This window comes from Falco peregrinus, chromosome 9, assembly GCF_023634155.1.
Source record: "Falco peregrinus isolate bFalPer1 chromosome 9, bFalPer1.pri, whole genome shotgun sequence".
Lineage (NCBI taxonomy): Eukaryota > Metazoa > Chordata > Aves > Falconiformes > Falconidae > Falco > Falco peregrinus.
In genome coordinates this window covers 12,833,015-12,855,686 of record NC_073729.1, presented here as the reverse complement: position 1 = coordinate 12,855,686, position 22,672 = coordinate 12,833,015, and the positions used below count along the sequence as shown (strand labels likewise).

At 41.0% G+C, this 22,672-nt stretch overlaps 1 protein-coding gene and 1 long non-coding RNA gene across 2 annotated transcripts; one reads left to right on the top strand and one right to left on the bottom strand.

The window, feature by feature from the left end:
* The first annotated feature begins 910 nt into the window (after positions 1-910).
* On the top strand, positions 911-12,416 carry PRRG4 (proline rich and Gla domain 4). Its single transcript, XM_055814179.1, has 7 exons — positions 911-980; positions 2,873-3,305; positions 4,026-4,141; positions 7,090-7,253; positions 8,483-8,531; positions 9,260-9,395; positions 10,129-12,416. The coding sequence occupies exons 1-7, from the start codon at positions 911-913 to the stop codon at positions 10,355-10,357; spliced, it is 1,197 nt and encodes a 398-aa protein (XP_055670154.1). The 3' UTR covers positions 10,358-12,416.
* A 6,488-nt stretch (positions 12,417-18,904) lies between these two features.
* On the bottom strand, positions 18,905-22,648 carry LOC129785127 (uncharacterized). The gene is made up of 3 exons (XR_008748735.1): positions 22,438-22,648; positions 21,908-21,992; positions 18,905-21,646 (listed from the first exon to the last, which is right to left on the bottom strand). It is a non-coding gene; the product is annotated as an uncharacterized LOC129785127 (long non-coding RNA).
* Between the last annotated feature and the right edge of the window lie 24 nt (positions 22,649-22,672).

The following is a 22,672-nucleotide window of genomic DNA, read 5'->3' as shown; positions in this document are numbered from 1 at the left end:
TGAGCCAATTTATGCTGACAATTTTCCATGGACCATTTCCTGAAATTCTCACATCAGGATGCGTAAGTGTAAGTCTCCCAACATACTAGTCTTTCCAATGACAATAAAGTTTGGCCTTATTGAACTTGCTGCATCTAAAAATATTTTGAACAACTGACGTCACAGAATTTTAACCCTATTAGATGAGCAGCATTCTCGGTGCCTTCATTGGGAGCTGACAGCACTCACCAGCTGGGAGCACTGGGCCCATTACTGAAATAAAAGTGGGTGCTCACTTCCCCATCAGCACTGGTAGTATTTCCATTCCCTTTCAAATATTGAATACCAAGGCAACGGTATGTGAAATTGAGCCCTGCAAGGCTTTCACTTACTCTCTGTAAGTTGAGTAACTTTCCCATAAAGATTAGTATGCTGACAGTGACAAACTTTGTTAATTGGATGTATTTTTTTATGATCTGTATAACAAGCCAGAATGTAAGCACATTTTTAGTCATTACCTAAGCATAACCCTGAAATTTTAATACTTCCTTATATAATAATTAGCTCAAGCTGTGTGCACTACTGTCTTTACACCTGGTGCTGTGCTGCTGCTTTAAGTAGCAAACTTGAGTCTTAGCGTCAGGGGAGAAAAATCAAAGTATTGGTGGCTCCTACCACGGGAATAATGGAGTTGATCCACAGCTGATGGAGGGCAGGGGTAAACCTTGCTGTCTGTCTTTGTTGTTCTGTCTTAATAAGAATATGTAGTGACAGTATACCACAAGAAAGGTTTATCTCATTAATACAAGAAGGAACTAGAGGACTCATGCACACTCGTTACAACATTTGCCATTACTAGCTTCTCACCCATTTTTCTGTGCAGACTAACATCCAAACATGTTACAGAGTTTTCACACATCTGTGTACCTGTATGGCAGCCCTCAGTGAGGATTTTACCAACAATTCCTACGATCACAGAGACAGGCATATGGGAATGCAGGGTGAGCTCAGAAGGGCATGTAGGAGAAAGTATTTTCCAGAGTAAAGACTACCTTTTCCTGTTTTCCAGTGTATGACGACTTAATCTTTTCTTGTTACATCTCAATAATAATCTATACTGTTTATATTTTGTGAGGCATGGTTTTGAAAAACCTCCACTACACATGCACAAGCACCCATGCACACACAGACAGAAGGCACAAATATTCTGCCAAGGTCCACAGAGAAAAACCTTTGAGTAACCATTGGTGAGTGTTAAAAACCTGAGGGGCTTTCTACTGCATTGCTCCTCCACCTTCAGAGCAGGGGTGAGGTCCAGCAGAGAGCACGGATGGGGCTGATCTGTGTCTCAGCCCGCACCTGGAGCCTTCTCCTCAGATGCAGGCAGAGCTGGGCCCCGGGGGTCACTCTTGCCCCGAGGACAGCGGGATGCACATCCACTGCCCAGATGACATACGTACACAATTCTAAAATCTTTTCCCCTCTCTCAATCATAATATGCAACGTTGCATAATGCAATGGAGATTTACCTGTTGCTTCTACAAGAGGTTCCTCATACAAAGTTGTTGTTATGACACATTAAAAGTTTCTGTATACGCATGCAGGTGTTTTACACTTCAATGCACCACAGAATTCTTGCACATTCATGCCCTCGCACTGTAGCTCTCAGCAGCTATTTTGCTGGTTGACAGCACCCTCACAGAGACAGCAATGTAGGAACTCGGGGTGAGAGCTGAACAGAGGTACACCAGAGGAAGTTGTAAAGTCCTTTACAAAGTAGTGGCAGTTTCTCCCATTTTCCAACACACAGCAACTAAGCATTCATGTCTCCTTAGTATTGTCTAGATAATAATCTGTCCTGTTCTTTTCTTATACAACGTTATCTTAGTCCTCCACTGTGTTATAAGCTCATACACGATCATACTACATTTTCTGTTGAGATCTCCACCAGCTAAAAAGCATTAGAGCCATTCCAGCTTGTAAGTTACATATCCACCAAGGACCCCTTCTACTGCAGTGCACTGATGTCACGAAGTAAATACTTAACTACAGCCATCATTCTTCCAAAGAATTCCTACTTCACACATCAGAAGTTTCTGTTTTTCTCCAGGGAATATCTGATCGCTTCCACCAGCGTTATCTAATACACTCATTCTACTCTTTCCTGCTTCCATACATACAAGCCACTTCAACATTTAAACAAATAATACAGTCCAAAGCCACTACAGGAGATGTGCTAGCACAGACACAAGATGATCTCAGTCCCTGAGTTTCCTTCCTGGTAGCAAAGTCATTCCACTGGTGTGCCTCAAGAGTTTCTCGGGTGTTAGCCCAACCCATCCCAAATTTAATGTTACTGGCACAGAGTTACAAAGGTATTCTCAACATCACCTTTTAAAAGGCTTTTCAATGCCACTTCTTGCCCTTGATAAGCACCACATGCAGAGGCTGGAAGAATACTCTTAAAGCCAATGGGAATTACTCACCTGCTTTTCCCGGTCCCTTCGCAAGGCAGGAGCTGGCATGGGTGACCACGCTGGAACCTGGCCCCCACACCAGGTGCTCCCCACACCCACGAGCACCAGCTTCACACGCTTCAGGGGACCACACTGGGACCACATCGCCGCTCTCCAGCCTTTACCGTTAAGGTTTACATTAAGGTCTCTCTGCACCCATTAGAAAAAACCCCAACAAACCCACCAAAGTTATTTTAACACGTGCAAAAGCTATGCCGGCCCTTTCCAGCCCGTGGTGCTGCCTGGCTAGAAAGGCTTGCTGGAAACAAACACCCCAGTTTGCTGTTAGGTAACTAATTAATTGTGGGTAAGCAGCTAGTTACCAGGTATGCTGCCGCACCCCTCCGGCCCGGCAGGCACCCTGCCATTAGGCTAAGGGCTTTACTCTTGGGGAGCAAAAAGCCAAACCAGGTTTTCAGCATCACGGTTAACTCGGCGGGGAAAGGTCGGTTTTAGCAGTGAAAGGCACCCGCCGAAGGGCCAGGGGGTGCTGACTTGCCCTCGGGGCGGGGGGGGGGCCGGCCGCAGGCTGAGCAGCCGGCCAGGCTGCTGGAAACGAAGCCCGGGCTGCCGCCCTGCTCCCTTGGGCCGCCGCCCAGCGCCCGGCTGTCCCGTCCCCTCGGGCTGGGGGCTGACCGGGCGGCAGGGCAGCCCCCGCCCGCCGGTGCTGGCTCGGCCGTGGGCAGCGGGGGGCGGCCCAGGTACGGCCCTGCGCCTCCGCCGCGCCCTTTCCAGGAAGCGCCGCCGCCCCGAGAGGCGCTGTCCCGCCAGCCGCGCTCCTCAGCTGCCGCCGGAGCCTCGCCGGGACAGGTAGGGCTGCGGAGCCCCCTCGCCCCTTCCCCAGCGGCGGACGGGCTGGGGGGGCGCCGCCGGGCCGGTGCCCGCCGCTGCCCCGGAGCCTGCCCGTGGGCTTCGGGGGCGAGGCTGGTGCCGGGGCGGCGGCGCCGGCTGCCTTCGCGGTGGGCGCGGGCGGGGCGGGGAGAGCCCGGGGCCGGGCGGCGGGGGCTGTGCCCGTCCCAGGCGGCGGGGCCGGCCTCGGTGCCTCCCGGCAGAGCTACGGCCCTCCCGGGGAGGGGAGCGCAGCACGCCGAGCCGTCGGGGGCTGCCGCGGGCTCTCTGCTGGCAAAATGGATCCTGTACGTCTGTTTACGTCGGGCGGCACTTCCAACCCGGCGTAGCTGCGCTGGCAGCAAACCCGCCGCTGTGTTGAGTTCGGGAGCGCACCTGCCGCCCCTGGTGCGGGCTCTGCCCCGCTAACGTGCCGGCGGGGCGGGCTGCTGCCGCCTCCGGCCCCTGCCCGGGCGCGGAGGGACGCGGGGCCGGGGGCGGTGTGGGAACTCCCCGAGCGACACGCAGGACCAGTTCGCATCGGCGTCTTTCCTCGGGGACCCATTAGCCTCGGCGGCTTGTGGGTGCTTGCGGTAGATGACATCACGTATAGGATTCATTCAAGGTTCATCAGTGACGCTTCAGAAGATTGCGTTGTCTTTTGTTTTGTTTTGTTAACTCACGCTAGTTTCTGCCCGACAGATACCACACCATGTTTGCGGTTTTGGTGCTGCTGTGTCAACTGTGTGCGATGGTGTTTGCATTTCCTCACTGTGCAGGGAGAGTAAATGACATGAAGCAACCTGAATGGAAAGACGGTAACTTACTTCTAATGTGATTTTATGTTTTCAAAAATAAAACTGTATTTAACTTTGCTTCTGCTGAGAAATCTTTTTATGTATGGAAATAGTTTCGGTTTTGTTGGGTTTTTCTTTACTTCATTAAAAATAGTAAGCTGTTTAACACTTAGCTTTAGAATATTTGAATATCACCAACTGAAATGGCTGATAATTGACTTGGGTGTCAATACTAAATACTCATCAGTTCCAGTAGTTAAGTGCAGACTGGGACAACCAAGCTTTCTCTAGGATTACTATCATTGATATAACCAGAATCCTCTTAAGTCACATCAAAATTCCCAAAGTTTGAAATCCGTATTAAGACAGTGTTGTTTTGGTACTAATTGAGCATATCACAGTTGTATATCTGAAGTTGCTCTGCATTTGATAGGGCTTCTCTGCTTGTTTTTTGAGATGATATTTTTTTCTCAACATAACACCTTGAAAGATAAACAGTGCTGCAAATGCAGTTCTTCACCTTGGAGGGAGGGAAGCAGAGAGGAATTGAGGTAAAAACAATTTAAAAGTTCCCCAGGACTCCAGTAGTGTGATGCTAAGCTGTGTGATACTTAACATTTAAGCATCAGGGCTTCAAAAAGGAGTTTATAACTTAGCTGTCAGGTCTCCTCCACGGATAAGGAGTGCTAAAACCTAAAGACAGACTTTAAAGAGTCATCACACTGAGCAGGAGGCTCCTTTGCAGTAGTATGTTGAGCAGAACACATAGCTAGCAGAAAAATGCTTGAGACAGGTTATTCATTAAAATCCATATTGCTCTGGGGCATAAAACATCAGGCTGCTTCTTTCCTGTGAGTTCATGGCAGGGAACCCTCTCCGGACAATAGGCCCACACCACTCCTCCATTTAAAAGAGCTGGAAAGAGAGGGGCCCAACCCTTTATCCAATTAAGTAACTTTGTCCAAGCAAGTAGAACAGTTGCCAAGAATGTGGGGTGCCTGCACTGAGAGGTTACCCCTTCAGTGTTTTCTGAACATCTTTTACCCACAGTTACTTTATTGAGCACACGGTGTGGATGCATTTTTAATGGTAAATGCTAGGTATCCTAAAACTGCATTTACCATTTTGGTGAACTGCAGAACGGCATACAGTTCCCTCACATATAGGAGAGAATTCAAATTGCTCTGTTTCATTCTCCAAATACAATCTTAATCACCAGGTTGCAGGTAATTTGGTGATGGAAATAGGTGTACTTTGACTGTGTCCTACAAAGTGAAAAACGTGCGCATAAATGAATAAAGACTATTCCAAAGAGAAAAGAAGCATATATCACTGGGAATTAGGGGACCAGGGCTCCAGGCAGCTCACCTGTACACTCCACGTTAATTAAAATGCATCAATTATCTAAGTTAATTCAGAAGTATAACTAATGCTACTTGCATGGTAAGGAGTGAAACATTACTGAGCAAAACTGAAGATCTCTGTTTCAGAAGACTGAAGTTACTCTTGTCATTTGCTCTGAACCAAGAATATTGGTAATATTTTTTCCCATGTAATTCTTACGGTTTTTTTAAATTTATTTTATTATCCTTCTCTCCGAATACTCTTAGATATAGCATAAATATTTTAAGCTTAGATTGTCTTGCAATTACTTTAGAATAACAGATTGCCCTTCCTATGCAAATGTGTGTGCACACATGTGGCTCCTTCAGTATATGCTGTAATAGTATGTAAGTTATATACTGTAATATTCCTTCAATATACTACAATATTAAAGATGTAAACAACCAATATGCAAGTTACACTGCAGTTTTCCTAGTTTTCAGAGCAAACCATTTTGAGATACCATTGCAAGATCTAACAGTAAGTATTGGGGTAAAAAGTCCTGAGTGATCAAACAAGCTAAAAAGAACACAGAGCTAATTTGTAGCGGAATAACTTTACACTGCATCTCATCTCCTTTTTTAGCCGTCTGGCTTGGTATGTAACAATGCTGTTTCTGCATTACTCTTGCAAAAATAATCCTCTAGTTGTTTTACTTAACCATATCGTCTGAATTTCTTGGAATACAGATTAGGCTTTCACTGTAAACCAAGCCAGAAAACTAGTTTGGTCAGATAAAGATTTAAAATGGAAAAAAAAAAACCCCAAAACCAACCAAAAAAAAACCCAGTAGCAAGAGCAGGCTAAAACTTGACTATGGAAAATGCCTGGTGAGAAAATGCATTCCTGTATTCCAAAGCATTCTATAATTTCACTAACTCTTCTGGAATCTCACCTCACAACTTCGTGATGTCTCACAGAGCCTGTAATAAGCACAAAAGAAGAAAAGAATTAAATGTCTTCAGACGTGCCTGTTGTTACAGACTAATTTAAAACAAATAAACTTGGCAATATGGCAACCTTTACATAAAACTTACTGCCACAGTTGTGAAAAGAGAACAAATGCAGAATGAACAGAACTCTGCTACCGTGATTTAAAATACAAATGATGAATGTATATTGAGGATCCTTTGAAGAGATTCCCCCCCCCCCCCCCGCCTTGCCTCCTTCTTCCAGTAGGTCAGTGTCTTGCTGGGTTTGGACCTGACTGAATTTCTGCTTTCTGTGACAATTACTTTGTTCTTCAGAAAAAACCTGATGCCCACATCCCAGAAGGGACAACGCCAAAACGTGAACAACTTTAACATAATCACGGGAATCAAATTCTCTTGGCCAGTATAAGGAATAGCTGAAATGTTTTATGAGAAAGAAAAACACGTTTATTTTGAATTGCATGGTTAGAAAAATTAGCAGTGAAAAAGACATTTTAGGAGGAGACCATGATATTTCTTTTTCCTATACGTAGTTGAGAGATGCTAGGGGAAGAAGTCTCTATGTGCTTCTTTAGGATATTAACCATTCTTTAAAAATACAAAATTTAGTGATTTTAACTTGGTTTAAATCAACTTAATTTTTTTTTTCATTAGTGTTCACATCAGAAAAGGAGGCAAATTTATTCATTGGACGACATCTTCTGAATAACAGATTTGATTTTGAAGCATTCACAGCTGATAACCTGGAAAGAGAATGCCTTGAAGAGCTGTGCAATTATGAAGAAGCGAGAGAAATTTTTGAAGACCCTGATAAAACGGTAGCTGTTCAAACTGAATTTAATATACCGAAGGAGGTTATTAAATCATTACTGTATCTAAATACTGTAGCCCTTCTGAAAACAGCACTTAAAATGATTGCTTATTTTACTGTGGAACAGAGGCCCCAGTTAGATGGGGTTATTGCTTTAGATAAGCAGTAAATACACTTGAATATGTACTGTTGTCTTAAAGACAATTCTGCAAACAGATACAGATGAAACTTCAGAAGTATTGCTACTGAATATACCTATACGTGTTTTCAAAATGTCTTTTTTTTTTTTTTTTTTTAGTAACTTCTCAGCATCCAATTTGAATGTGTTCCACATGCTTTATGTATTAACTGGCTAACTGTCTTTGTGTCATGCCAAAGAAGTGTTTTGGAAGAGAGGAGTATGGAGCAAATCTACTGTTCAGCTATTGCTGAGTATTCCTATAGCAGTATCTTCTAAATTGCTACCTAGGAAGAAACCTTGTATAAAGAAAGAGGAAAAAAATCCATAAGAAACCTTTCAGCCCAATAGTGGAATGTGATGGCTGTCTGAAGACTGGTTCTTGCCCTTTGCGATTCTAGGCATGCTCTGCACTAACCTGCAGAAAGAGCAAGGAATGCACTCCTGGTCTGAAGGCAGAAATGTTAGTTTGCCATTGCTAGCATTTTCTTCAGAAGAAGGTGAAAGTGTTAAATTGGATTCTTGACAATGGAGTCTTTTTGCTGAGCAGCAAAAGTGGAAATTATAACTAAACACATTTAAGGCATAACAGTCATGCAACATAAAGGTTTTTCTCTTAAATGATTCCGATTACTTTTCTTAGCTGATAGGAATTCAAATACTCTTCATGCAAATGCCTGATTCTTAAGAACTTGACTTTGCCTTATTAATACTCTTCTGGAGGGATTTACAAAGATTAATTGTAAGCATTTTTTTAGTGTCAGAATATATGCTAACTTCTACTGTAACCAGGCAGAAAGATGAGGTATCACTGGACAGCCGAATGCACTTTTCTCTTTCACCAGCTGCCATTTTCTTCTTTGTGAAATTGTAACTTTTATGCAAACTTGGATGTATGAGAAAAATATGGTGGGATAAACAAATGCAAATCCTTCAGCAGGAGTTGCTTCTGTTTATGCCATTGTTAAATTTTGCCTGCGGTACCATATTAAAAAAAAACGCCGATAAGCCTGCCAATTATGTATCTCACATAAATTTGATCCTTTGTGTTTTTATAGATGGATTTTTGGAAAGACTATTCAACTAAAGGCCCTAGAATAAAAATAGGTAAGTCATCTTTTTATTCATTTCTTATATTGCAATATTTTGTGTTTGTTATAATAGCACATTTTAAAAAATGCACCATGCATCATTCCATTAGCAAAATCAGAACTGATCTTTTTACTGAAATTCACTGTGAACCGTACAAGTATATTGCATTGACTGATACTGATACAATAAGACATACTGAGGCGTCTCATAGTGGGATCCACTATAAGTGTGTAGGTAAAAACAATTTCATTTTCTTGTCCATTTCTTTTTTGTATTATTACATGATCAGTAAACTTTGCAGTGATTCTGTGGCTGCTTTCTATGGTTTTCTTTTGTTCTCCCCCTCCCATTTCTTTAATAGTAATGTAATGGTCCGATTTAGATTCAGAGTATTCTTATGCCAGATGTTTTATTAAAATATGGTCAGTATGACTTGAGAAAAGATCTACAGCCTGATCAAGGTCACAAGTACATGAAGTAACATTTGGAAGGCATTAGAAGACAGACATCTCAACAGTTTCATGTACAGAAAAGGCAATAACTATTCACTTTTGCTTTAAGCTGAATGTGAATGATACTCTTGAGCTGTGTTCCACAGATATTAAGGCTTCTCACAGAAAGCTAAGACACTTGTGGAAAGGAACAGCCTTACAGCACAGCAAAAGTACTATTTTACAGTGTATATCAAATGCTCTGTAGATGGAAAGAATGCATAATGAAAATAACCAATGTTTTCTCTTCAGGTGATGAGACGCTACAAAAGATTAATGTTACAGGACTTCTCATCAGTCTAGTTGCCGCTGGAGTACTGTTAGTTATAATTGCACTGCTTATCTTCTACTGCTGCAAAAGTAGATGCAAATCAAGGCAACCACGGGGGTAAGGAACTTCACTGCTTAAAAAACCCCAACCAACCAAACACCAAAACAAATTCTTGCTTCAGAGTGGAAATAAATATCACTGTGGGTTGGTCTAACTGTATCCTCAGAGAATCCAACGGGAGTTCTAGTTCTTACTTCCCTGGAAGCACAGTTAGGTGAGCACTAGCAGTAGTTATGCTGAAGTTAATAACAGAAGAATGTAAAACAACACTTGCGTGAGCTGACGTACCTTTGGGGTTTTTTTTTTGTGTGTTCTTGGTTCCAAAACATTCTTACTAAAAAGATGGAATCGTTTTAATAGGTTGTGGCCTGCAATGGAAAGTCTAATGTGTTCTGTTCACTCTTTGAAGTAGGCTGTGTGCTCTTCATGGCATGCAGCCTACCTCAGATGTGAGATGAGTAGGTTGGAGGAAATGCTGCTTTACCAATTCTCTAGCCCTGCTTGCTCCTTTATCCTAAACCTGAAAGGAATACAAGAGGATTCTGTGCTTCCTCTTCCCTGTAAATTTCACATTATTGAGCTGTTCTTACCCTGTGGTTTGGAGACAGTGTTTGGCTTCTAGTCTTTATGATCATTTAAGGCAAGTGTTTTTTGTTGTGTTTGGTTTTGTCATTGTGTTTTTTTGGTGGGTGGTTTGTTGTTGTTTTAGTTGTGTAAAAAACCAAACAGACTTTTCTTTCTTCCCTTTAAAACAAAAGCTGCCACTTATAATGCTGTTAACTTTGTTTAGGTACTTGGATTATGCAAGAAGTAGAAGACGTAATTCATCTAGCATCTTCAGAAGGCATGAAGAATTTTCTTTAAACCCACTTCCTCTCAGAACGGATGATTCAGGACTACCAACTTATGAGCAAGCAGTTACTTCAGATGGACAACACAACGTGCCACCACCCCCTTATCCAGGGCCCCCGAAAGGAGTACGTGTAATTAAGAAGTCTATGTCACTTCCTGCCCCTTAGTGACAAACCCCCTTCTGGGGTGAGGGGGGTTTACTGAAACATAACATGCTTTTTTAAAAAGTGTGTGCTACCTTGCATGTTGCAAGACAGTTTACAAAAATGTGAAAGATCTTTAGTGCAACTAGGAACAAGTGAAGGTCCCACATGGGGGTGATCGGAGGTGATCTGTTCCAAAGGCTGCAGGATTATTCTCTGCACAAGGTTATTGTGCTAAGGACGGAACGCATGAAGACTAAGTCTTGTACTGCCACCCCCTTCCGTATGCACTTTGAGCCATCCCACTGTGCTATTGATGTTTCATTAATAGTTTCATGTGTTTTTTCTTTAGAAGGAACAGTATTTTTAATTGGTTTTATTGACACTAATCATTCTTTGTGACTGTTAATACTGTCAACCACCATAAGAAGTCTACTTTGTTGTTTGATGTATTCACTTCATTGCTGTGTGAATTTTCTATTTGTTCTAGTAATAGATTTGAGTATGAAAATCATTTAATGATTTGATCTTTCAAATTATACATATCACTGCTTCTGGATTACACTGTGGATTACAATGATTTAGACACTACTCAATTTTTTGTATTTTTGTGATTACAATTTTGGATGAAAGGAACCATTAATTGCATGGCATGTTACCCATTTGACAAAATACACTTTTATCAAATGGTTTTGGTATTCAGCGTTAAATACCAGCTCGAGGAGAATGAGTACTGTGGGTCAGGGGACATTAAGCAAATAGCTAGAGATTTGTCCCTTGTTAAAGAAGTACTCAAGTTTTACAGGTAATGTTTGTCTTGCTGTTTAAAAATTTAAACGTTGAAAAAGATATTTAGTTTCTTGAATCAAAGGCCAAACTACCTCTCAGAAGCACTTTGCATAAGTTTGTATTGACCTGCTGGGATGACAAAATGATACCTATAAGTAGAATGAAGCATCATATTAGATAAATAACCATTATCCACAGAGCAATAGTCAAGAATTTCAGGGAGTTACTGTTTAACTGTATCAACACAATTTCTATATCTCCAGTTGTAGCCACCCTTAACTTTACATCTTACTAAAATATCAACACCCAGCATTATACGGCCTACAAATCTTGCCGTGCTGAGCAAGTCACAGTCCGAGACTGCTGTCCCTTCCCACAGGAAGCCGTATTAGAAGGTCTTGCAGGCAGCAGGTTGGGCTGGTGTTTTCTTGTGTTACAATAGCTATATTAGCTGGACACATGCAATGATGTTTTTTTTACAAAGCAACAAATTCTGCCCCCACCTGGACATACACACACTCCCATTTGACCATTGCTCACAGCAGCAAATGGTATTCTAATTTGGTGCCTAAAATGCACTTTATATTATAAAGATTGAATATTTATATGTAACATTTTGCTGAATTTTGTGAGGTTTAACATGCTAGAACCTACAGTGCTATTGAGATGCAGAAGATTGCTATAAGATTTTTAATCTGTAAATGCACTAAATCTTGAAATATAGAGCGCATTGAAAAATGCTACACAAGGAGGTCTTACCCTTTGAAAAGTACATATAACCCAGCTGATATCGCTGGATGTTGGGCTGTGTTCTTACTCCTGAAGCTTCAGCATCAGATTTGGCTTTTGACATGACACTAACATCTGCATCTTCTTTCTTGTTGCGAGATGGGGAATCCCAGTTTTCTGCCCTACTTGTAAAAGCATTCTGAAGTTCTTGGAGGTTACGATTTTGTAAAACTGAAGTGAATTGTGTGAGATCAGTGTTGATAACCAAAATACAATTATGATGAAGATTTGAAATTATAAGCTTTCTCCCATGTTTCCTTTTCATGTAGCTAACAATTTTTAAACTTGTTAATGTGCATCTTGAGCTATAGAACACTTTTCTCTGGATTCTTCCTGGGACTCAAATGACTAATTTAATGGGACTGACAGGAGCGCTTTCAAGGAAAGGCATTTTCAGAGTGCTTGTGAGGATTCAGATTCTTTAATGTTACTAACAGTGATGTACTCATCCGGCAAAGTCACATTTAAATAAACTACAGAAATTGTACAGAAACCTATTTAATCACTTGACATTTGGTGGTTCTACTCTTAAAAATCATCTGCAAATGATTCCATGCAATGCAAGCAAAAACCTTGTCCTTCATAATTAACAAAAAAACTTTAAGATGGTGTAACTGTTAAAACATCAATGCTGTAGTACTTTGGGCAGTAAACTGTACCTTCTGTAGGGTATTACACTCAAATTTACTCACAGAATCTCCATTTTAGACCATGAAGATACTCAAAATATTCAGTGACTGACATTCAGATACTGGTTGCATGTAACATGAACATTTCCAAGACACATTCTGCTTATTATAAATGAGGAGCAAAGTTTAAAAGGTAGTTGAACATAATGTAAACTTACCTCTTTTCGTAAAGGGAAAAAAATTCCTCTGAGTGGCTGTTGTTTGGGTTGAGTTTGTTTTTCTTCTTTAATACATTGACTCCTGGCCCAACACACTCTTCCCTTGTATCTTGTCTCTTTTTAGAACTTATGAATCATCAGGGTTAGCAGAGGAAAAATCAACAAGAGGTAGTCTATGATGACTTGTGAATTCAGAAGTGTTACTACATTTCCAAATTTTACATGGAATTTCTTTTGAAAATGCAGTTGCTATTAGAATATAGAAAACAGCAAATATAAGTGTCCTTAGGGGGGAGGAAAAGGGTGAGGAGGCAGATGTTGAGGAGCAAAGCAGCAGCAAGTGTAATATAATTTGTATACAGATGTACGTCATCAGTGTTTTGACTTCTGGACTTTCAAGGGCCAGTAGGAAAGGCAGTGAATTTTTTGTGAATTAACAGAGATCTACTATGACAGTTGAAAACAGGAGTGTCTAAACAAAACGCTGGGAAAAATCATATAGTATTTAAATTCTGTTTCTCTCAGAATAGGTTTAAAAGTGTCACACAATGCTGTTAGCCATTGCCTTGAACAATTTCCAAAAACTTGGCCCTTGCGGCATCATATAAGATTACAGTGTGCATTTATAAATCAGGACAGATTATTAGTTAGAGCAAATAACTGAGGGTCAGAAAAGTGGTCTCTGGCTCTGTCAACTGAAAAACAAATCACTTAACCTGTTTTTTCCTTCAGTGAAATAAGAAAGCTTACTATTTATCAAATCCTCTGATTAAGAGTATTAGAAGCATTACATATTTCTAATTTTTGGAGTTGGGGTTTTTTTGTTGGCGTTTTTGTGAATTCATTAGAAGAGCAAAACTGAAGTACTAAATGGAAGCGCACTTCCTCACCGCAGTTCCTGAAAATGTGAGTCATGAAGCATTCAATTCTGGTCCTATCAAAGTCTGTGGCAAGCTTTTTATTGGCTTCAGCTGAACTGGGATTTGAGCCAAAAACGAAATAACTGCCCACTTTGGGTAAAAAAAAGTATAATGCTCTGCCAAATTATTTACCACAATATTGTTGCCAAAACTAATTTAGAGTATTCTATTGTTTTAACGATGCCTACTTATATTAACTAGAATGTTTGAGGCTGATATGCCCTTTAAAGTATATTTGAAATTTGGAAAGCATAGGAAAATTCCTTGTCTTTCCTCATTACCCGCTGCGAATAAGCTGCATTAACTACCTGTAGGTTATTAGCAACACTGTTTGATTATTTTGATCAACAGTACAGGTTCATTTAAAGCTTTTTTTAAAAAATAACAAGAAAACCCCCAAAATTCCACGCACAGTCTCATCTGCCAACAAAAGTTTTACTGTTGCTGTCCTCCCTCGTTCGATGTGGTGTAGACAACAGGAGGGAAACCCCAGGTTTAAAAGCTATCTTTCAAACACTTCAAGCTTGCTCTTCCTGTACTGTCAATGTCTTTCAATTAATTCCTATCACATACAAATTTATCACTCTGTCTTTTTTCACAAGAAATTGGATGTATTTTCCTCTCAAAAATCTTAAGCACATCTTCCCAAATACCCTGCTCTTTATTCAGGCGGTAACTTTTGACTATGTCCAGTAATTTCTGAACTGTGTAAACAGTTCTTGTTAAATCTTATGAACATATTTCCTTCTACTTATCTGGCAGGGCCTTTTGAATGCACTTGTCACTGGGTTATAGTTTAATTCTAACTTCGATGGTAAGTGCTGTCATTTTGTTGGATGTACTCATCTGGCAAAGTCACATTCTAAATAAACTACAGAAATTGTACAGAAACCTATTTAATCGCTTGACAAAAGCAAAAGAGAAAATGCTAATTTAGCCTGTGATAAAAAGTTACAAAACCTCCAATGATCCTTTGGGTTTTTTTAAATGAAGTTGCTGACAGTATGCACTTTTTTTGAAGTACTTAATGGGGGCTTGTAAGAAAGATGGGGGCAAACTTTTTTGTAGGACCTGTTGCAACAGGACAAGAGGTAATGGTTTTAAACTAAAAGAGGGTAGATTCAGACTAGATATAAAGAAGAAATTTTTTACAATGAAGGTGGTGAAACACTGGCACAGGTTGCCCTGAGAGGTGGTAGGTGCCCCATCCCTGAAAGCATTCAAGGTCAGGTTGGCTCTGAGCAACCTGATCTGGTTGAAGATGTTCCTGCTCATTGCAGGGGCGCTGGAGAAGATGACCTTTAAACTGCCTTCCAATCCCAACTATTCTGTGATTCTATGATTCCTCATGCCATATAGCATCTATCGACAGAGAAAATGGTTTATTTTCTTTAACATCGGCAATTTCTGCTCCGGACAGAGGCTTCCTGCTTCACTGCTGTAGTTCACTTAAACATCTGAGGTTCTGAACGACAAACAGCAGTCACTGAAGATGAAGTCTTCAAAGCAAACAAGGCAGCTTAACCAGGTGCTGTACGCTTCCACGTTCCTTGGCTTTCACCAGGCCTTCGGTGAGAAGACTGAACACAATAATGTGGCCAAAAAATATCCACTTTCTTAGGGTTAGTGAAGTGAACAAGATCACTCCAGTGAGGACCAGAACAGGCATACAAAAGCAAGGCAGGAAGCAGGACTTTTTGGTAATGATTTCAATCTGAAGTGAAGGTATTCATTGTGTACTGAGAAGAAACTTCTGCAGAGAGGCAGGAGGGATAGGTGAGGGCAGTTAGATAAAGCAAATACTGTAGCACAGCAAAGGACACTAAATTTAGTCACTCTTCTTTTGCCCACTGGGAGACAATAGTCATATTTGTGCTTTTTCTCCCAACCACACAAGATGAGCTGCGCTAGCTGGTTAAAACTCCTCAAAAAATACCAGAATCTCCTGATGTACTTGAACAACCAATGAAGGTTTGGAATACAGCTGGTGGGGTACAGATGCTTCATTCTCATTAAAAGTCTTGGGAAAATAGGATCCCAGTTCTTTGGAAGATGTCTTTTATGTCATCTGTTTACAATATTATTTTAGCTATAGAGTGCCCAGCTACAAAGAGAATGAGGAGTTTGTCTTTACTGGATTTCAACAATTCTGAAAGTTATGTGAAAGTTGAGCAAGTTTACAGCATTCTGACACTACTTACTTAAAAAAAAAAACCCTCAGTCAAAATTTCCCATCTAACTTCTAATCTCTGTGTCCATTTAATAGAAAGCCAGCCCCATTCTCTTTGAAACGTCAAAAACAATTACTGCAAAATGGCCCTGACTAACTTGGCAAAATACTGAAATGTCAGCAAAAGACTGGCTCCAGCTGGGAACAGCAGGGCCTACGATCTACCAACAAGGGAAGCAACAGTAGCTCCATTAGCGTTTAAACGACAATTTAGTTTGCTGTTGACCCCGGTGGGAGAAACCTCCCCAGATTTTTACCAGGTGGATACCATTCCTCTATTTTACCATAAGATATATTATCTTACGGTTTTTTCTGTTTGCTTTTTTTTTTTTTTGCTTGTTTGGGTGGTTTTTTTGGTACATTTACAACTTCACAATGGTAACTACACTAATAGCATATATGGAAAATAACAGAACACTATCACATGTATTTTGGCAATTTTTGATGCAGAAAATTTTGTCCATGTTGAAAATACAATTACATTAACTACTTTTGCTTTACATTTAACTTTTCATTTCCTTCTGTTCTTTCTTAATGTTCTGCCTATAATTTGCTACTGACCTTTTTTCCTTCTCTGATTCCTTTTTCTGTGTCCATTTATAATCTGCTATTGCACACACTCACCTGTTTACTGCTTAATTATTATTTTTTTCTTTCCTGGACGTAGTTCCCAAGCACATGGTCCCCTCTTCCCCTCTGAAAACCACCCTTGCACAGCTTCCCTAGCCTCTTCATAGAAATAGCAAGGCCTTTAGCTCCTCCTTTCCCTCCTGCTTTTTTGTGCACAGCACCTAGCCTACGTAAACACTGAAACAAAAGGGGCCATCAGATGCAGGCATCTTGCTGCCCACATTCCGGGAGCCTCTAGAAGCCCACACTTTAAAGGTAGCAGCCAGACTTCAAAGGATCAGGACAATATATTTCAGTCCAGAAAAGGGTACAATTAAACACAAGTTTTGAAAAAGCCTTATGACAGATTTTAGATTTCTGATACAGTGCCTATTTCATTTAGGAAATAAGAAACACCTGTGATTGCTCAAGTTGTTCAAGCACCTTCAGTTTAACTTCTCTGAAGATCAGCAACTACTAAATATTGAACATATAAGCATCCAGTATTTAAGATTAAATACCCTGCATGGCTATGATACAAAGGAAAGTATCTAATAAGAGTTAAAATAAAATACTCCCTGACAAAACTATGAGTTTGCTCAAGAGCAAAGGTTTTATTTAAGCTTTCTTTTTCCCACGTGTCATTGCACATTTCTCCCACTTACTTTCTATCAGTTCTGGTGCTTACTAGATCCCTTTGTAAACAACCCAGCAAAAAAGCAGACAGTTTTCTTGTGAGTGCGAGAGTTGAATCAACAGAAGTGCCAGAAGTGGTGCCTTGGGGTGTGTGGAAGGATTGGGAAAATGAAGGAAACAAGGCCTTCCATCTTGTTGCTGCAGTGAGCTTTCTACCAGGCTCAGTCATCTCTTGTCACGTCAGGTGAAGTATAATGGTTTCATAGATTAACTTTAGTTCAATAAAATGAATTCTGAAGATTTTGCTTCATTTGTTTGTACATATATTTGAGCTTTTTAATGAAAGAAATGCACAGAGTAGTATATGTAAAGAAATGCAAAGAAAGAGAGTATTTCCTGGGAGGTTCCAAGATTGAGTGTGTTCTTTGAAAGGGCAGCACTTTCTTCCCTATTTACACATTTCTTAATGTCTAGCTTTATGTTTAAAGAGGCCATGCGCCAAATTAAACGCAAAATCTAATCTGTTAAGCAACCGCAATTTTCTGCTTTGGTACAGCAACAACAAAAACCAGTCAGTAATTAATAATGTGCCTAACCAAGATTCATGTTATTACTGCATAATATCTGATCTACTTACCCGTTGCTGCTCACGGAAGACAGTACAGCCTAGCAGCACACATATAAAGCCTGCACAAAGGTGCTACATTCACAGTCCATGAGTGGACGTCTACCATCCATCACTGTTCAACAGAGAAAGACACTGCAGAAATTTGAGCTCTTGTTACAATTTGTTAGTAAATCAGACCCAGACCAGCTTTGGCCTTAACTTCTTCAAACTTCATCTGATCAGACTTGGTATTTGAACCTTTATCTCTGAAACATTAGTTTTTTAAAAAAATAAAAAAATCCTCAAGTCTCCAAAACACTATTTTCAAACAATTGTGAAGATTCATTCTCTCAGCACAAGGCTGTTAAGCATTTCTAGATCTTTTGTTGACAAATGGTTAGCCAATGCAAGCTAACCACCAAGATGTTTGTGTATGTTAGCAAACTATTTATGATGCTGTGATAGTTCCAAAATAAAATATTATGAACTGAAATGCAATCATTTTTGTCCACTTTCAATGACCAAGCTGCAATCTCAGACTCGCAGTGTTAACCACATGCCGTGCCTTTACTTTCTTCAGTCAACAACAGTCTAAGTTGCTGATCCAGCATGTGCATCTGACTATTGTTCTGTGATTCTTTTCAGCCTGTCAAAAACTGCCCAGCTGCAAAACCAGCTGTTTACAGACTTAGCTGAAAGCCTCTTAGGGCATGACAAAAATATATATATTTTGGCACTTAAACATAAGGGAGGAGCCAGGACAAGACCAAAACCAGGCATCATCTGTTAGGGAAAGGCAAAAGACAGGAGCAATGGACTCTGTGGAAAAAAGAGGGCATATGGGAATAGACATGGGAAAAGCCCTGGAGAGCCAGGTTTGTTGTACCTTCAGTAAAAGGGATGCCAGAAGCACAGGCGGCAACTGCTGGCCCTATGAAGAATCACCCCATTCAGTAACACCTGCTGCTGCAGGCACAAGAACCCTTAGTGGTCCTATCCTGGTATTTTAGCATCCGTGGTACTGTTAGAGCTGTAACATAGCATGTAGCCTTCTGCCTGGCCAGTCTTGTACATACACAAAATAGTCAATCACACTCAACTCAAACACTGGCTGACATTTTTCTGTTAACACAGATAGTAATAATAGCACACCACGCAACAAAGATTTATTAAATCAATAAATCAGTTACAAATAAATAAATCCATGCCAAGCATGAATTGAAGCAGTATTCTGGCTCTGAACTTGTGATCAATACATTGGTTTTAATTATGATCAAATCACAGAAAACTGCCAACTACCCATTAGCTTGATCCTACATTTCATTTGGCATACGGTTGCTGCAAACATAAAAGTAGACCTCAAAAAGCAATATAGCCATTCAACATTGTGTAACATTAAATTATTTAAACAGAAAGAGGAAAATAGGAAAGTTTCCCTAAGGGGCAGTGTGTATTAGCTAACACAGTTCTGCCACAGAAGCTGGCTTGAATCTGGCTGAACTGGCGTATGGGCAGAGAGGCCCGCTACTGTCAATAGAGGTATATCCTCAAGCACTCCTAGACTCCAGAGATTTATACACTGAATACACCATGAGCCAAATCAACTTCTCGTCATCAAAAGCAAAAGTTCCCCACTCTCTCCTCTCATCTTCCCTTCCCCTCTGGTTCTGGCTGCACGCCACCACTGCTTGCCCTGAGCCAGCACCCATTTGATGCAAAGCAAGCTGATTCAGCTCAGTGAAATTACAGAAAAATAACCTCTGGCTAAAAAGTAAACGTTCTTTTGCCAGTGGAGCACATTTACTGCTGACCTTGTGGCCAGAGCACATCACTAGGAGTGGGAAGGTGGAGCAGGGAAGGAAGAAGGGAGAGTAAGGCCTTCTCCTTCGGGTGTCAGCAAGCAGCTGAGGCAGCACAGCCCTGCTGCCACACTGCACCTGTAGGCAGCAGCCCATGCTGCAGCTTTGAAGGTTCTCCTCGGACCTTAGGCAGACAACTCCAATTAAAGGTTACCTTAAGTACTTAAATCTGTCTCTTAACCATCACACAACATTTTTGACTCTGTAAAGGATTTGTTACATTATTTTTCCAAGTGGAGATTGTTCATTTAGGGAAAGAAATAAGCAACAAAAATTCAGTACTGCCCCAGGCTGGTATGTTGCACAGACTGTGTTACAGTGCTGTTTTAAGATTTTGCTCTTAAATAGAGTGAAAAATTGTATTAGCTTAAGTTTCAGAAAAATACATGATATTCTTTACTTGAGAGATAGGCACATGCAACATCACTATTGGCTATAGGCACTCAGTTATGAACTACGGTTTGGAAGGTCTTAAAGCTCACCAAAGCTCAGTTCCTAACCGACAAGTAATAGCTGTGTTTGAAGCTAAAGCATTCCTTACTAACTCAAGAATCAAAGTATTTTCAATGTTCAGAATCATGAACATGTCTAATATGACTTCTAAATACACACCTTAATATGTACACTTTAATCTATGCATTAAAATAACATAGATAACTAACAGGATCTATTCAAGGCATTTTTTTCTATCACCAACACATCTTTCCAGAAAAGCTGTTTATAAGTATTGTGGATACCAGGCTAGTGTAGAAGCGCTCACTCTATAAACAGGCACTTTCATTGTCTTAGAGAACAGTGTTACAAAATATCTTTTAGTTACAAAAAGATAAAATGCACAAATTAAAGGCAGCTTTCCTAGACAGAGGATGGCAACAAGCAGCAGGGATCAGTTTTATGAGAAAACTGTGGAAGTCTCACAGGCTGGTCTCAGGACAAGTAGATTTATCCCATAGCAAAAAAAGAAAAGCAAATCACAGCAGAAACTGACTGGTTATGACCTCCAGAAACTGGAGGTTATGGACATCAGCGATTAAGTTTCCAGTCTACACCTTTATCAAAACCATGTAAAAGAAATTAAACTTGCCAACAGCTGTCACAATTTCTGCTTCACTCAACTTTGCTATTTGATTACAGAAAAGAAGACCTACTCCAACCATGTTCAAGGAAACACTGTGTCTGTGGTGTATTGACAATTAGTTAATTTAATGGTCTAAACTAATTGTGTATATTTCCCCGCCTGTAAATCTGGACTGGGGCTTGTTTGTGATTTCTGGTGCAACAGGATTTTACAGCCACAATCTAACAGTATTAACACGCAAACACCTGCTCATTAGACAAATAACCTGTAATGAAAACAGTCAATATTATGGTACTCTTTAAAGTTCATGTTGGCATTACTTGAGAAAAACAAACAAACAAACAAAACACTAGCAGTTTTACAATTTATTGATACATTGTTGCAAATTTGTGACAACAAACTTTTAAGGCACACCAGCAGGCTCCGGCTGTATAACCAAACACTATAGCTAGGTGGAAAAGGCATTTTGTACCACTTAGGTCCATGTATCGCCCACCTGAGGGAAACAATGCACTCTAAGTGCAATATTATAATGGAGATTAGTGGAGATCCTGCAGGGAAATTAAAACCTGTAGGTCCCTTCTCCGCTGGAAATGCTACTTTCAATGCTATCAGCAGAGTAGTTAGCATAAAACTGGAGTCATTTTCTGTCATCAGGTCTTGTATGTAAAACAGTACCCTTTCGTGCTTCCCAGGAAAAAAGGTCTCCCACCCCCCACATACTCTCCTCCAGCTGCAAGCAACACAGGTGCTAACTTATGCAAACACAAGGAAAACTCACTCTTCTGGTTTCTGGCTTTGGTACGCTTCTTCTCCCTCCTCCCTCTGCCCTGGCCTTTGGGTGACTTAGCTCAGTCTCGTCGCTGCTGATTACTTTCGCACTTACCCTTCCCTCCTGGATCCAAAAGGCTGCGTTCCTTCCCATAGTTGAATTTGCCGCTTCTTGAAACTAGGTACGAGAAAAGCAGAACCTCAGCTTTTCATCCTAAAGTATCTTACCTTCCGGCATTCTCAGTTAATATTGACCACTCCACTTTTTCATTCAAATGTTGAGGTTTTGTTTGGGTTTTTGGGGTTTTTTTTTTCCATCTAATCTGACTGGCTGTAGCCAAGTTTCTACACTCTGCGTTTCACTACAAAATTCATTTCACTCTGCCGTTCGATCATGCCCGGAGTACTACAAACTGAAATCTTCAAAAGACTCACTTACTCATTAGCATACACCTTCCCCTTCTGAGCAATGCCTCCAGATGCCGTCACCCTCTCTTCAAATGCACATTCCTCCTGCTCTTCTCCTGCAGGGAAAGCCAGACACCATAGCTCACCCACCATCCCCCTGCCCGAGATGGATGTCCCCTTCGCTCCTACCCTGCTCTGGGAAGCTGGTGCCCCTTTCCCTCATACTACAACAAACTGCACAGGCAAAGATACAGGAATTTACAGCCCAGACGCCAGGTAACTTAGATTGCTCTAGATGCTTAAAGATTCTTTACAGCCCAGACGCCAGGTAACTTAGGTTGCTCTAGATGCTTAAAGATTGTTTCCCTTGCTGGCTGACTTTTAGACTAATCGGGCTGCAGGCCTGCAATGATTTCTTGAGGGGGAATGCTGAAGTTTTTTGGAAAAGCTGTGGTATGCCTATAAGAGGCTTTTAGGCTGTCAAAAGGAAAATAATTAGCTAAAGGCCTGTGCTTTTATATTACTTAACCCCTGTAAAGTATCCTCAGAGCGATGACCAACCTAAAGCGCTGAGCGCCGGCAGGAGCTTGAAGTGGCAAAACAAGGGCTCTGGGCTGCCCCTGAAGGGAAAACACGGCGACGAACTTCTCCCGGTGACCTCCCAGCACCCCTGTGCCCATCACCGGGTTTTTTTATTTTATATCTCTCCCCGACGAGTTAGATTTTCCTGTGAGGAGAGCAGCGGGTCGACTCGCCTCAGCCGCGGGGGGAGGCGTCCGGGCAGGCGGGCGGGAGC